Here is a 13,180-nt window from a genome sequence, read left to right as displayed (position 1 = left end):
GATCAATGTTTAAGTACTTTTTTAACTCTAAATCATCGCTTCCGGTCAGCAGCAGTATGCACGTGTGATGTAATCGCATTGGCACGAGAGAACTGACGCACGTGCGACACATCCAGAAGAGCAGCGCTGTTTACAAGTGAGTAGGAGGAAGGCTGTACAGAAACTTCATTGGTTTTGGTTTAGATCTGTATTTGTATCCATTTCTTTACTCACAATAGTGCGTTTGTGTGCTTATCCTGGATGTCTCAACTGAGTGGAGAACGTGAGATTACGTCTGTAACATTCTAACGAGACATCACACAAGAGACCACGTGAACTCCATCCTCTTGTGGAACTTAACGGAAGTGATGGTTTATAGATAAAAAGTACTTAAATATTGATATTTTTCGCACCAAAGTGATTGTATAGACACTTTAGAAGACATTAATTTAACCGATGGAGTCGTATTGATGACATTTATGCTGACTGTCTGTGATTTTTGGAGCTTCAAAAGTCGGATCACCATCCACTTGCATTTTAAGGACCTACTTAGCAGAGATATTTTATTTTTGTTTCTTCAAATATGTTCTGCTAAAGAAAAAAAGTCATACACACCTGGGATATCATGAGGGTGAGTAAACTGATTTGGGTGAACTATCCCTTTAAAGTACCTGCATTTAAATACATTTGTAGTTACACTGTTAACATTACCCCTTACTCCTAAACCTACCCGTACCTCAACCTCAGTAGCAGCAAATGTGAATCTTGTGACAAATTTCCAGAACAACATGTAGTTACACAATAAATACATTGTATTACATGTATTTTAATGTTGGTACATAGTAGTTAAAGACACCTAATATAAAGTGGGAGTGAAATTTTATGTCACCATCAATTTTTTATATCATACTGCCAGGTCCAAGGCTTATTCACAGTTATGTTTCCCAACATTCAAAATCTAACGGTCAACATTAGAATGCTTTGAAATGTTAGTTTGTGTTTTTTGGGGTAGTGTGTACCATCCTGTAGATGGCTGTTTTTATCATTTTAATTAAATATGCAGAATAACAGCCCTGCTTCAAAAACTTAGATTGGTGCTCTTGAGTTGGTCACATCTGATTGGTGCTCTCAAGTTGGCCTTAGCCAATCAGATTCCAAGTAGAAGGGACACTAGCAGTTGTGAGATTGCAGTGTGATGAGTCAGTCATTCAAACTTGCACCTGGAAGGGAAACCTGCAGCTGAGATACGAATGGTTTCAAGGACTCCACATGCTCTGAGCTGCTGAACGGCCCGGTGGGGGTCCATCCTGAAGACAAAGAGAGAGAGAGTAAGTGAGAGGGAAAACTACAATGACCCTGTATTACATAACTGGAAAGACGCTTTGAAAGTGGATTATCTCTGAACTCGGCTTACTGACATGAATGGGGCTTTAAGGTCATTTGGTTTGATGCAGCGCACATAGTGTGGGGTGGTGGCGTTCAACGTGTCCATGAGCAGGTGTAGAGAGTTCCGGAACTAAAAATGGGTGGAAGGAAAGCAATATGTATCAAAAACTTACACTGCAACTTTCTATGAAGAGATTTGGCTAAATAAAGTGCAACAGTGACAAATTTCCAGAAGTATTTTTCTCCATAGCGATTTCAAAAACGTACAGACTTTGATTTGAAGCAAAAAAAGGTGTATCACAAGGTACATGACTGTGCTGAAAAATAATTTACAATGGGATGAACTACTCATTACATGAAGCACTACGAATGATGCAATCGAATAAAAAAACAATTGATTTATTTTCATTGATCAAAAGTGTTTTAAATTTTATTGCAAAATATTCAGAAATATACAAATATATAAGTCGTTTGAGAGTGTTGGGAGATTACATTTCATGGGAGTGGGCAGTTCCTGCCAAGTGCTTTTGCCGTGATTTTCATTTTGACTTCTCCGATTGGTGGATCTCTCTTCAGGATTATGGGTAATGTAGTTCTGCACCAGGAGTTAAGCTACTAAACACATTGACTTCAGATTGATTTATTGACTTATGCTGTAGCATACAGTATATAATCATTTAACAACCTCTGAACCGCATGCCAGTCTTAAAAAGGTTTATACATTATCGATAGAAAAAATAGTTGGGATTTTTAATTCTGGAACGGCACTGTTGCATTAAATAGTAGAAATTCCGGTTAAAGGGAGTCAAAGAGAGGAGAATGAATAACAGTGATGGGTATTGGCATTTTCAATCCACTCTAACCTGTAGTCCAACCGATTTCTTGTGCTCCCTAAAAGACTGAGTGGTCCGTCCAAACTTTGCTCGACCAGATGGTGCCGTAGTGCTCGGAGCTGTGGGTGTTTCCTCATCCTGGAAGAGCTCGGCAAGCAAGGTGAACTGTGGGTAAACAGGAAAGCCTTTAAACAGAGTGAGATATACATGACACATTACTTGTATGGTACTTGTGACCATTACACTGTACAGTAAGTGGTTCTCAACACTAAGTCCAATACCTAAGGTTAAAAAACTGAACAGCAGATGGCAGTGTATCTCTAAAGCCATGGTGGTTAGAAGAACTAAGTTACTTTGAAGTCCCTGACAAAAAAAAGAGAATAACATTTTTGCAAGCTGTAACACATTCCTGCTTCTCCTCAAAGGCATGTGGTGAGCCAGAAATATGTTTGGCTTGGAGCTGTGTTGAGATGAACACACCTTGCTAGCCTTCAGGACATTAATTTGTTCTTCATTGACTGTGTCTTTATTTTTCTCCAGAAATCCATCACACTGGTATTCAACCTGAAACAGAAATAGCGAGATTTAAAGTGGACTCACAAATTTTGTAAATGGCACATAATAAGGGCACATTTTTTGCTGATGCAGGTAGGGATGCCCATATACCTTGTCTGCAAAGTGCTGGATGATGAAAGCTTTATTAGACATACGTGGTTTCTCAAAGTGAGCGCTTTTCTTCAGGTGAGTGTTATACAGCTTTTGTGCCCAAGAGTCATCAGAACCTTTTGGCATCTAGAAGCATCAAATCAGGGGTTTGTTTATTGTGCTTATATAAACCAATATGGAACCAAAATGATAAAGTGGGGTCCAAAAGTCTGAGACCATATTGAAAATACGTTATTCAAAACTTGGAAATGAATAGAAAGCTTTAAGAGTTCAAAAAAATATAAAATGAAAACATTATGACGTAAATCTTTTTACAGTGCATTCTTCGTCTAAAAGATCTAGCAAGCCCATCTTGGCTTCGATCAGGTTGATGCAGGGTTGGTTGTCGTAAAAATCAATGAGCGTCCATGGAATCTGCTCCTTCATATACTCTTCTTGCTCCAGTTTGAAGACGTGCTGGAGGGTAAATGCTTTCTGTGAGTTATGATGTGCTTTGACACGACTGATAATTTCATGAATGATCATTTGCAGCTACAGCAGCTGACTCCTGTTTGAAAATGCTGACCATGTTAAACTGCTGCTGGAGCTTCTCGTTGGCATAATTGATGCAGAATTGTTCAAAGCTGTTCACTTCGAACGTCTCAAACCTGTGCACACAAAAGTAAATAGTTGGGGAGTAAATAATCAGACACACATGAGAGTAAACAATGCATGAAGTTAAAAGTGAAGTATGTAATTTCTCGCACCTCTAGTGGCACCAAATGGAATTGCAATGCTAATAAGCTATACTAAAAGATGCTAATCATTCAACGGTTCACCTTTTTATGGCAAATATTGACATTTAATCATCAAAAATGGTTCAAAATAAAATTCTAGAACCTCACCCACCCATAGATGTCTAGGACACCGATAAACGAGTGTGGTTTGGAGGAAGTGCTCAGGGCTTTGTTGACCTGCCCGACGATCCACGAGAAGAGTTTGGCATAAATGTGCTTTGAGAGAGCATCACGGCCATTCACAGCCTCCATTCTGGTTACTGGCTTGTTCAAGGTTTCCGTGGCAGTCTTGAGCTTTTTATGGCACAACCAGTGAGCCATGGACTCATACGACACCTCAGTGAGGTCACAGAAAACTGCCAAGTGGCCATTTTCATCCTGTAGTCAATACAAAAAAAAAAAATTATATATATATATATATATATATATATATATATATATATATATATATACACACATATACATATACATATACTGTATATATTTGGAGTAGTCAATTAACAAAAAATGTAGAAGAAATAAATTGCAGTTAGAGTTATCAACAATTCAGAAATGTGCTTTTTGTGCAATTACAGAAATGTGCATTTTCTTTGATGAAAATGTGTAGTCAACATTAAATAAAAAAACTGAGCGTTTACATGTACAAGTTTACATTTTACATACATATTTGCATGCGTTTACATACACAATTATGCTTAATAAGCCAACAACATACTGTACAAGGTCATGTCCATGGATTTTATTTATCTGGGTACAGTCATAAATAGTTTAAAGGAATATTCAATACAAGTTAAGCTCAATCGACAGCATTTGTGGCATAATGTTGATTACCAAAAAAAATGTAAAATTTGCTTTTCTTAAAAAAAATCTAAAATCTAGGTTATAGTGAGGCACTTACAATGGAAGTAAATGGGGCCAATTTTTGGAGGGTTTAAGGACAGAAATGTGAAGCTTATAATTTTCTAAAAGCATTAGCATTAATTCTTCTGTTAAAACTCATGTATTATTTGAGCTATAATGTTGTTTAAATTGTAATTTTTACAGTTGTTTTTTGGGTTTGTTGACTACATCGTCATGGCATGAAGTGGTAAAATTGGCTATAACTTCACACAGAAAAGGTTAGTAAGCGATTTTATCACACTAAAATCATAATAACATGCATATTGTTTACATCTTGTGGCTATACTTTTAAAGTTTACAGATTGGCGCCATTCACTTCCATTGCAAGTGCCTCACTTGGAACCCAGATTTGTGTTTTTAAAATTTTTTTTTTTTTTTAAAGGAGGGGCAAGTCAAAATAAATTTTTGTGGTAATCAAAATTATGCCACAAATGCTTTCGATTGAGCTCAACTTGTATTAAACCCGGAATATTCCTTTAAGCAAAACAAAAAACCAATCAGCTCATGTAGATTTTTGCCCATTACCCTGATTTCACACCTTTACCAGCGTTCTTCCCAGCTTATCCGACGTGCGCAAGTGTTGTACACATGACATCAAAATCAGAGAATAACCCGATGATTTCAAATCTCATGTAATAACTGTTCTCTTACCTTGTAGGATTTTTCAATAAACTGATTTTTGGTAGTTATCAGCAAATTGGTTTGCATGTAAACACACTCATTGACCCCAATTCCTTTCTTAATACATGTTTCTAGTTTCACTGTGAACGATTCCTTCAAATAAAGTTTAGACTCTTTCATTAAAATGTAAATGCCTCTAAAATGGCTTCCCTTTTCAGCTGATCTCATCAAGTCCTATTTTTTTTAACCACTTGTCATATACAGACCACTTTTTCCGATCTAATCCATTCCAATGGATGACATCAACTCCCACTCTGGTTATTTTTTTCCTCATTCCTGTTTCACTACAACGGACCCATTACAGAAGTAAAATGGGTTGAAAATGCCATTTCATGTTGACTTTAATTCATATTCTCATTGTCACTGTGACTCACAGAGATGGCACAGCTGGATGATCCCCTTTCCTTCACTTCCACATTCCCCAGATGAAGAATAGCAGACAAGATTTGGAATAAACCCATTTGGTGTGTCTCAGTGATTCCTGGAATCAGCAGATACAGACATGTTTGTGGTTGAATGGCTAAACTTAACAGGCAATCATTAACAATCTGATACATGTGAAAAAAACGACATATTAAAATGTACAGAAACTGGAGAGCCCCAACGTCACAGAACATCTTAAATAAAGAATCATCAATACCCAAAAGTGAAAAGGCTTTCCTAGTGGCCTGCATCTCCCTCAGGTCATTCACTCCCTCTATGAGAGGGCTTCTGCCTTGATTAGTGTAGGGAAAGTCATCCGCGCTACCTTAAAAGAAAGACTGCTTACTCACAAGGTAAAAAAAATGATTAGAGGACTGGCAGAAACAACTCCCAAACTTGAAAGCCAAAAAACAAGATGACTTGAAGTTCTAATAACATTTATAACCCAGTCAAACACTATTGGTCTACTTGATTATTAATTCTGAACAAAATCACCATTGTAGGCAGAGTAGGTACAGTATCATACCTAACTTCAAATGTTCAAACTCAGGCAAATGGGCGCAGACACAGAGCTGATAGAAGATATGATAGTTTCTTTCCTCACTAGCCTAAAGTATGGAGAAAAAAAACCAATCACTTAACAATCACACGCTCCAAGAATTAAAGTCAATATTTCATTCACAGGCTAATCGGCAGTGGGCTGTGGCCATTCAATAGTTTGTAAGATGCATTCATCAGAGTTAATATTATTTTGATAAAGGCTAATGAGTATTATTGCATTAAATGGCGACTTACAGGTCATTAAAACTTAGAATGCAAAAAATAAGTATTTGACAGAAATAAATGAAAACATAAAAAGTAAGGCTATAACCTGGAACACCACTCTTGACTTTTCCAGAAGGTACGTCCTCATGTTGGCCCCAATGATGTGGTGCTTCCTGTCGAATCCAATCTCGATGTACTTCCCAAATCGACTGCTGTTGTCATTTCTTGTTGTCTTAGCATTTCCTATCGCCTTGATACAGATGAGTAGAAAAACTAGAACCATGTGCAAATCCTACATATTACATATTGGTGTACAATTTTTCAGGACGACTCTTGAAAGTGTCTAGGTTCTCTTATCCCAGTGGCCTTTGTCATACCTCCATGATGGGGCTGGACGCCAGCACTTTTTCTTCCACACTGGCCTCTGCAGAGGAGCTGACCGTAGCGAAGTAACGCATGGCATATTTAGCAGACACGGTCTTCCCCGCTCCAGATTCCCCACTTACGATGATGGACTGATTCTTCTCATCTCTTACAGGAGGACGAGTTAGAGGAACAGCATACACTGATCAGCCACAACATTAAAACCACCTGCGTAATATTGTATAGGTCCCCCTCGTGCTGCCAAAACAGCGCCAACCAACATCTCAGGATAGCATTCTGAGATGCTATTATTCTCACCACAATTGTACAGAGCGGTTATCTGCATCGAGAGTTCGAACCAGTCTGGCCATTCTCTGTTGACCTCTCTCATCAACAAGGCATTTCCATCCCCAGAACTGCCCCTCACCTTGGGCCGGTTGCACCAGCTATACATAAGTTACAACTTAGCCTAGGTGTGGCGTAAATGGGCATTAAGTCACAATTTACTCACTACTAAATATTTGAGCATTACACCATTAAATTGAGGTAGGACGTAACCCTACGTATAAACTAAATATTTACGGAAGCCTCCGACCAGGAGTAACTGATGGAATAAAAAAGCAGACTCATTTAATGACATCAATGAGCTCATGTTTTGCGTGACAGGCTTCAATCCTTTCGACATAAATGATGTTGGCATTTACACTCATTTACATTTACGAAAGAGAAAAAAAAAACCCATACTTTTAAGCAGCTCTTCAGCATGAAACTGATCTAACGGTGCCGTTTTCAGGATGCGTCGAGTTTCAACATATACTAAATATATAAGACATTAAAATGAATAAATGTCTATTTTTCCAGCCTGTTGTATTAGTATTTATTTATCACCCCTTATTTATTTTAGATACAGTTCCTATTTATTGTTATTTACACAGGGCAAATATACTATTTATCAAATGTAGCTACTTTTATTACGTATTTTATTTTAATGTGGATTTAATTTATTACAGCTGACAGTTACGTGAGCAAACAAGGTTTGAACATCAACCGTAACGAGATAAAACTGAAATTCACAGCTTTTTAATACTTCTGTGTACACATTTGAAGGCTGTTTATTGGATCAATACAGGTAAACGTCATATTATGCGACTACGCATTACTTTACGGGGAGCTTACGACCTACTAGTTAAGTCTTGCTTTAAGAACAGGTGGTGCAACCAAATTAAGCACTGACTTACTAGTAGTTACTAAGCCCTTAGTGTGAACTTTAACTGAAGCTCCTGACCCGTATCTGCATGATTTTATGCACTGCTGCCACACAATTGGCTGATTAGATAATCGCATGGATGACTGTTGGTGCCAGATGGGCTGGTTTGAGTATTTCTGTAACTGCTTATCTCCTGGGATTTTCACATACAACAGTCTCTAGAATTTACTCCGAATGGTGCCAAAAAAAAAAAAAAACATTTTAGTTCTGTGGACGGAAATGCCTTGTTGCTGAGAGAGGTCAACAGAGAATGGCCAGACTGGTTCGAACTGACAAAGTCTATGGTAACTCAAATAACTGCTCTGTTCAATTGTTGTGAGAAGAAAATAATCTCAATGCTATTCTGAGATGCGGGTTGGCGCTGTTTTAGCAACACGAGGGGGACCTACACAATATTAGACAGGTGGTTTTAATGTTGTGGCAGATTGGTGTATGAACACATCTGAACAGCTCAATAATGTCTTTCATAAACTATGGACATTTAATGTTATTCAAACAATGCCATAAGTTATACAAAATTCCACTTTCCTAGTAGAGTTTTTCCTATATAACCATATTACAGATGGTTAAATTCTATATAAACAAGGACCTTATAGAGAGATCTTCCTTTACCAATACAGTTCTATAAGCTGTCTCCACCCATACCTGGCCATCTGTTTATAGGCCTCCTCTGCCACAGCAAATATATGAGGGTCCATATCACCCATATTCTGCCCACTGTATGCATTGATGATGTCAGCTCCATAGATCTGAAGACTTTCATAAGGATTGATAGCGACCAGGATGATGCCTGTTTTTTTCAAAACACACAAACTATTAGTTTTTAAAAACTAAATTGCCGTTTGCCTCTGGAGGCAGTGTTATGATCCGGGGTTGCTTCAATCGGTCAGGTCTAAGCTCAGCAACGTCATGTGGCAATAAAATGAAGTCAGCTGAGTATCTGAATGTACTGAATGACCAGGTTATCCCATCATTGGATTTTTCCTTCCCTGATGGCATGGGCATATTCCAGGATGACAATGCCAAGATTCATCGGGCTCAATGTGAAAGAGTGGTTCAGGGAGCATGAAGAATCATTTTCACATGAATTGGCCACCACAGAGTCCTGACCTTAACCCCATTGAAAGTCTTTGGGATGTGCTGCAGAAGACTTTACAGAGTGGTTGACTCTCCCGTCATCAATACAACATCTCAGCCAAAAATTAATGCAACTCTGGACAGACATACATTTTGTGACGTTGCATAAGGTTGTCAAAACAATGCCACAACGAATGCGTGCCGTAATCAAAGCTAAAGGCGGTCCATTGAAAGATTAGAGTATGTGACTTTTTTTTTGGCCAGGCAGTGTAGCAAGTTTAACTACTAATAAATGTAACTTCTGGAATGATGAGTCAAAGGTCAAAGCTGAACTGCAAAGTCTTTCCAACTCCTTTTGTAACTTTGCATAGTGTATGCAAAACCTGCTAATCTAAGACCACGAGTTCATAACTCAAAGTCTAATGTACTGTGCAGTACAGATGACAAAATCTCAAATGGGTCACATTTTATGATTCATATTCATTGGTAATATCTGCAGCACATGGGAGCTCCAAAGTCCTCAAATAGAAAAAATAAAAAAAACAAAGAACAAAAATAAGAAATGTCCTGCCCCCAACTCTTGCCATTGGTTGAGTCAATGTTGTTGTGTCAGGCAGGACAGGCCACTCAAAAGAAACTTTTTATAGTGCCACAGAGACCAGTGTTTATGGATTTTGAGAAAATTAACCCATAAATGGCTTACCTATAGTTGTCTCTGCATATTAAGCTGGGATAGAAGTATTTTAACACTAAAAAAAGTTACACACTTCAGCTTTAAAAATAACTCCATGTAAAATAAAATAAAATTGTGAAATCCCAATCAGACTACATACTATTTATCAAACAGACTAGAATCAGACAACAGAGCCTCATTTCATGTTGCTTTTGAACTGAACAGGAAAGTCTATGATCTTATTATATCTAGTAAGCAACATCAAGGGCAGCTGAACTGATTATATGATTGGATGCTGATTACCGCAGTATGTGTAGATAAGCTTGGAGTCTGTGAATCGGACCCGGAGGTTGTGCAGCACAGCCGGTTCATGGAGATAGCTGAGAGCCGTGAGGTCATTCTCGCCCACCAGGATGTCTGGGTTACGGAGAGGAGGTAGGACAACGTTCTTTGGGTCCAGCTTATATTCCAACTCCTGCCAAAAAGAAGCTACAGTTCAGCTAAAACCACAGTGTGGACAACCAGAAATGTTCTTTGGGATGAGTAATATTGAATTTTTCAACTCACGTCATGACCATGTAAAGCCAGTAAACTTTCGTACAATATGCGTACAATATGCGTAAGGATACTAAAAAAGTACATGATGTAACTTTTCACAAATTACCGTTTACATGAAGCAAACTCTATCCATAGGAATTGCATTGGAAACACATAACTAGAACTTCATCTGCCTTGAAAAGCAGTACCACATCAAAAAAAACAATTCGGACAAATTTACAACTCGAATAACACATTTTTTGTATAATTTTTTTTTATTATTATCAAAAATGTGAGCTTGTATGTTTCTAAACCCTTTGGAGTTACTTTCCCCATAGACTTCTATTGTAAGTGCATTACTGTAAACTTTAACTTTAAACTTTAATTTTACTATTGAAATTTAGTTTTACAAACACGAGGAACGACAAATTATTATCTGTGTTAATCAAAGCTGTTGATAGAGCTAAACTTGTACAATTTGTTTTTAGCTACCAAGTTGCCCACGACTTAAGAATGTTTATTTAAAAAAAAATATATATAAAAAAAAAATACAAATCTAATAATTTCAAAAGCATAGCCACAAGACGTAAACATCATGCATGTTAACATGATTTTAGTGTGATAAAATTAGGGATTTACCAGCTTTCACAAGACTAGAGGGTTTACCGCCATTATGTTGTCATGACAACAAAGTTGTTATTTATAATAAAACTAACACAGAAAGGTTAGTAAGCGATTTTATCAGACTTAAATCATGTTAACATGTATAATGTTTACTTCTTTTGGCTATACTTTTGAAACAGTCCGTATTTTAGAGTTTATGGACTAGCCCCATTCACTTCCATTGTAAGTGCAACACTGTAACCCAGAGGTCTGCATTTTTATTAGTCTAAATTATTTTTGTGGTAATCAACATTATGCCAAAAATGCTGTCAATTAAGCTTAACTTGTATTGAACCTGGAACACTTCTTTAACTGCCAGTTATGTTGTGGGTAAAACATGCAAAGAGCTTTTGGTATCACAAGCACATTTGTGGTCTGGAGATAAATTTAGAGGATATGTAACTCTTGGGTATTTGCAAAAAAATAAAAAAGACCTGCTAAACTTAACAGTTGAGCATTTATTTCTTTGGCCTAATCAGTTCACACACTTGATAATGTTACTTTCACCAGCGAGCCTTTCCACAGGAATTCCACACCCATTGTTTTTTTTACGAGGTCTCACTCACCACCAGTCTGACTCAACTCTGCCTCAAAGTTATCCATGACTAAACATTGACTCAGATGGCACACAAAAGCTTTGGTTGCAGACATTCTACTTTTAGTAACCTGATATGGTCACATTTGTGTCTTATTTTCTTTTATACCTTGTTGGATGGGTAAACTGGGGCTTCTAACAAAAGAACTGCAGGTCATGGTACATGAGAAAATGTTCCTCTCACCGTGCCATCTTCCAGCTCTAGATGCAGAACAGTATCTCCAGGGCTGTAGTCTGCGGTGAGATCTGCTGATCTCCACACCTCTGTGGTGTCTGGGATCCAGACTCGAGAACACTAAGCAGTGAACACGTTGAGAACTTAGTTTGAATAACAGTATTAAAAGCAATTCAAAGAATATGTAACATTTTCAAATTTACATCAAATTATATTTTTTCACTTTTTTCCCCCCAATTATTGTGCACATTTTTCTTGTTTTATATCAATCTTCAGGCTGCCTTTTCATACATTTTGCAATTTAGAGCATTATTGTCAAATGTATGTACAATTGTACTTTTTTCAATTTTCCCCATTTATTGTGAAGGTTTTTTTTTTAATTTAAAAAAAAAAAAATTATATCAATCATCTGGTTGTCTTCTCAATGCATTGTGCAATTCAAAGCATATTTTTTTCCATTTAATGTCAAAGTTTTTTTCTTTTTTGTTATATCAAGCACCTAGTTGTCAATGCATTGTGTACACTCGAATTAAAAACACATAATGTAATATTATATCTACTTTCAATATTTATTTGTTTGGATAGTAACCGTTGATTTCTGTGAAAACCATTTAAAGAAATCTCCTGACCCTTTTAAACACCCCCACAACAAGCAGGAAGGTGCTGTGTATAGATTCAACAGTCCGGTTGATACAATGTTTCACACAAGTTTAACTCACTCAGGTGTGAAACTCTCTCATACCTTTGAATACAGGTCCAGCGCTGCCATTGCGCTCTGCATCAACTCCTTTTACTCCACAAACATTGCCGCTCCCTGCATCTGCTGCGATTCAGTCAAATGCGGACACTGAGAAACGCCAAGAGTTTCAGAAGAAGTCTCTGAGCTGGTGGTGAGGAAAAGCGTGACAGCCACCCGGAAAAATCTATTGAGTGGCACATGTTACTATTTAGCTACTGTTTCCTTGCATTAGGGGGCGCTTGGTGGCTCAAAACGACGAATCCAAAGATAAGGACGTTTTTTGTTCATTAAAAAGGACAACATTTATATATTTTTACAGTTAAAAGGTATGATATGTCAAATGTATTAATTCAAATGATTTATATTTGACATAAAAAAGAAAAATTTGCCTTAACAATCTATATAATATGATAAGGAAATAAATATCCTTATCATATTATGTAGATTGGCATCAGCTAAACCTGTAGTAAAGACTGTAAAAAGATGGACCAGTAAAGCAGAGCTGGAGCTACAAACCTGCTTTAACTGCACTGATTGGAGTGTGTTTGAGGCTGCAGCCCTGGATGAGCTCACAGATACTGTGACATCATATATCAGTTTCTGTGAGAATATGTGCATCCCTACTAGGACAATTTTATCATTCAATAACAATAAACCATGGTTTACAGGAAAACACAGACAG

The 13,180-nt window shown here is 37.3% G+C and overlaps 1 protein-coding gene across 3 annotated transcripts in view; it reads right to left on the bottom strand.

The window, feature by feature from the left end:
* The window catches only part of LOC127437590 (unconventional myosin-Va-like), a 28,664-nt gene extending 16,025 nt beyond the window's left edge, over positions 1-12,639 (bottom strand). For 2 of the 3 annotated variants that reach the window (XM_051692612.1, XM_051692613.1), the window contains exons 1-17: positions 12,502-12,639; positions 11,769-11,879; positions 10,093-10,264; positions 8,685-8,829; positions 6,787-6,940; positions 6,516-6,659; positions 6,171-6,252; positions 5,862-5,969; positions 5,596-5,702; positions 3,753-4,018; positions 3,430-3,511; positions 3,180-3,320; positions 2,865-2,990; positions 2,679-2,762; positions 2,229-2,363; positions 1,398-1,495; positions 1,200-1,286 (exon numbers count right to left, since the gene is read on the bottom strand). In XM_051692612.1, the coding sequence (XP_051548572.1) occupies positions 1,200-1,286; positions 1,398-1,495; positions 2,229-2,363; positions 2,679-2,762; positions 2,865-2,990; positions 3,180-3,320; positions 3,430-3,511; positions 3,753-4,018; positions 5,596-5,702; positions 5,862-5,969; positions 6,171-6,252; positions 6,516-6,659; positions 6,787-6,940; positions 8,685-8,829; positions 10,093-10,264; positions 11,769-11,879; positions 12,502-12,540 (2,081 nt within the window). In that variant the 5' untranslated portion in view covers positions 12,541-12,639. Of the gene's footprint in view, positions 1-1,199; positions 1,287-1,397; positions 1,496-2,228; positions 2,384-2,479; positions 2,562-2,678; positions 2,763-2,864; positions 2,991-3,179; positions 3,321-3,429; positions 3,512-3,752; positions 4,019-5,595; positions 5,703-5,861; positions 5,970-6,170; positions 6,253-6,515; positions 6,660-6,786; positions 6,941-8,684; positions 8,830-10,092; positions 10,265-11,768; positions 11,880-12,501 lie in introns of all 3 variants that reach the window. The other variant, XM_051692611.1, reaches the window with a different exon arrangement.
* Positions 12,640-13,180: the final 541 nt, after the last annotated feature.

Source organism: Myxocyprinus asiaticus, chromosome 48 (assembly GCF_019703515.2).
Source record: "Myxocyprinus asiaticus isolate MX2 ecotype Aquarium Trade chromosome 48, UBuf_Myxa_2, whole genome shotgun sequence".
In the NCBI taxonomy this organism is placed as follows: Eukaryota; Metazoa; Chordata; class Actinopteri; order Cypriniformes; family Catostomidae; genus Myxocyprinus; species Myxocyprinus asiaticus.
This window is presented reverse-complemented; position numbering and strand designations above follow the sequence as displayed.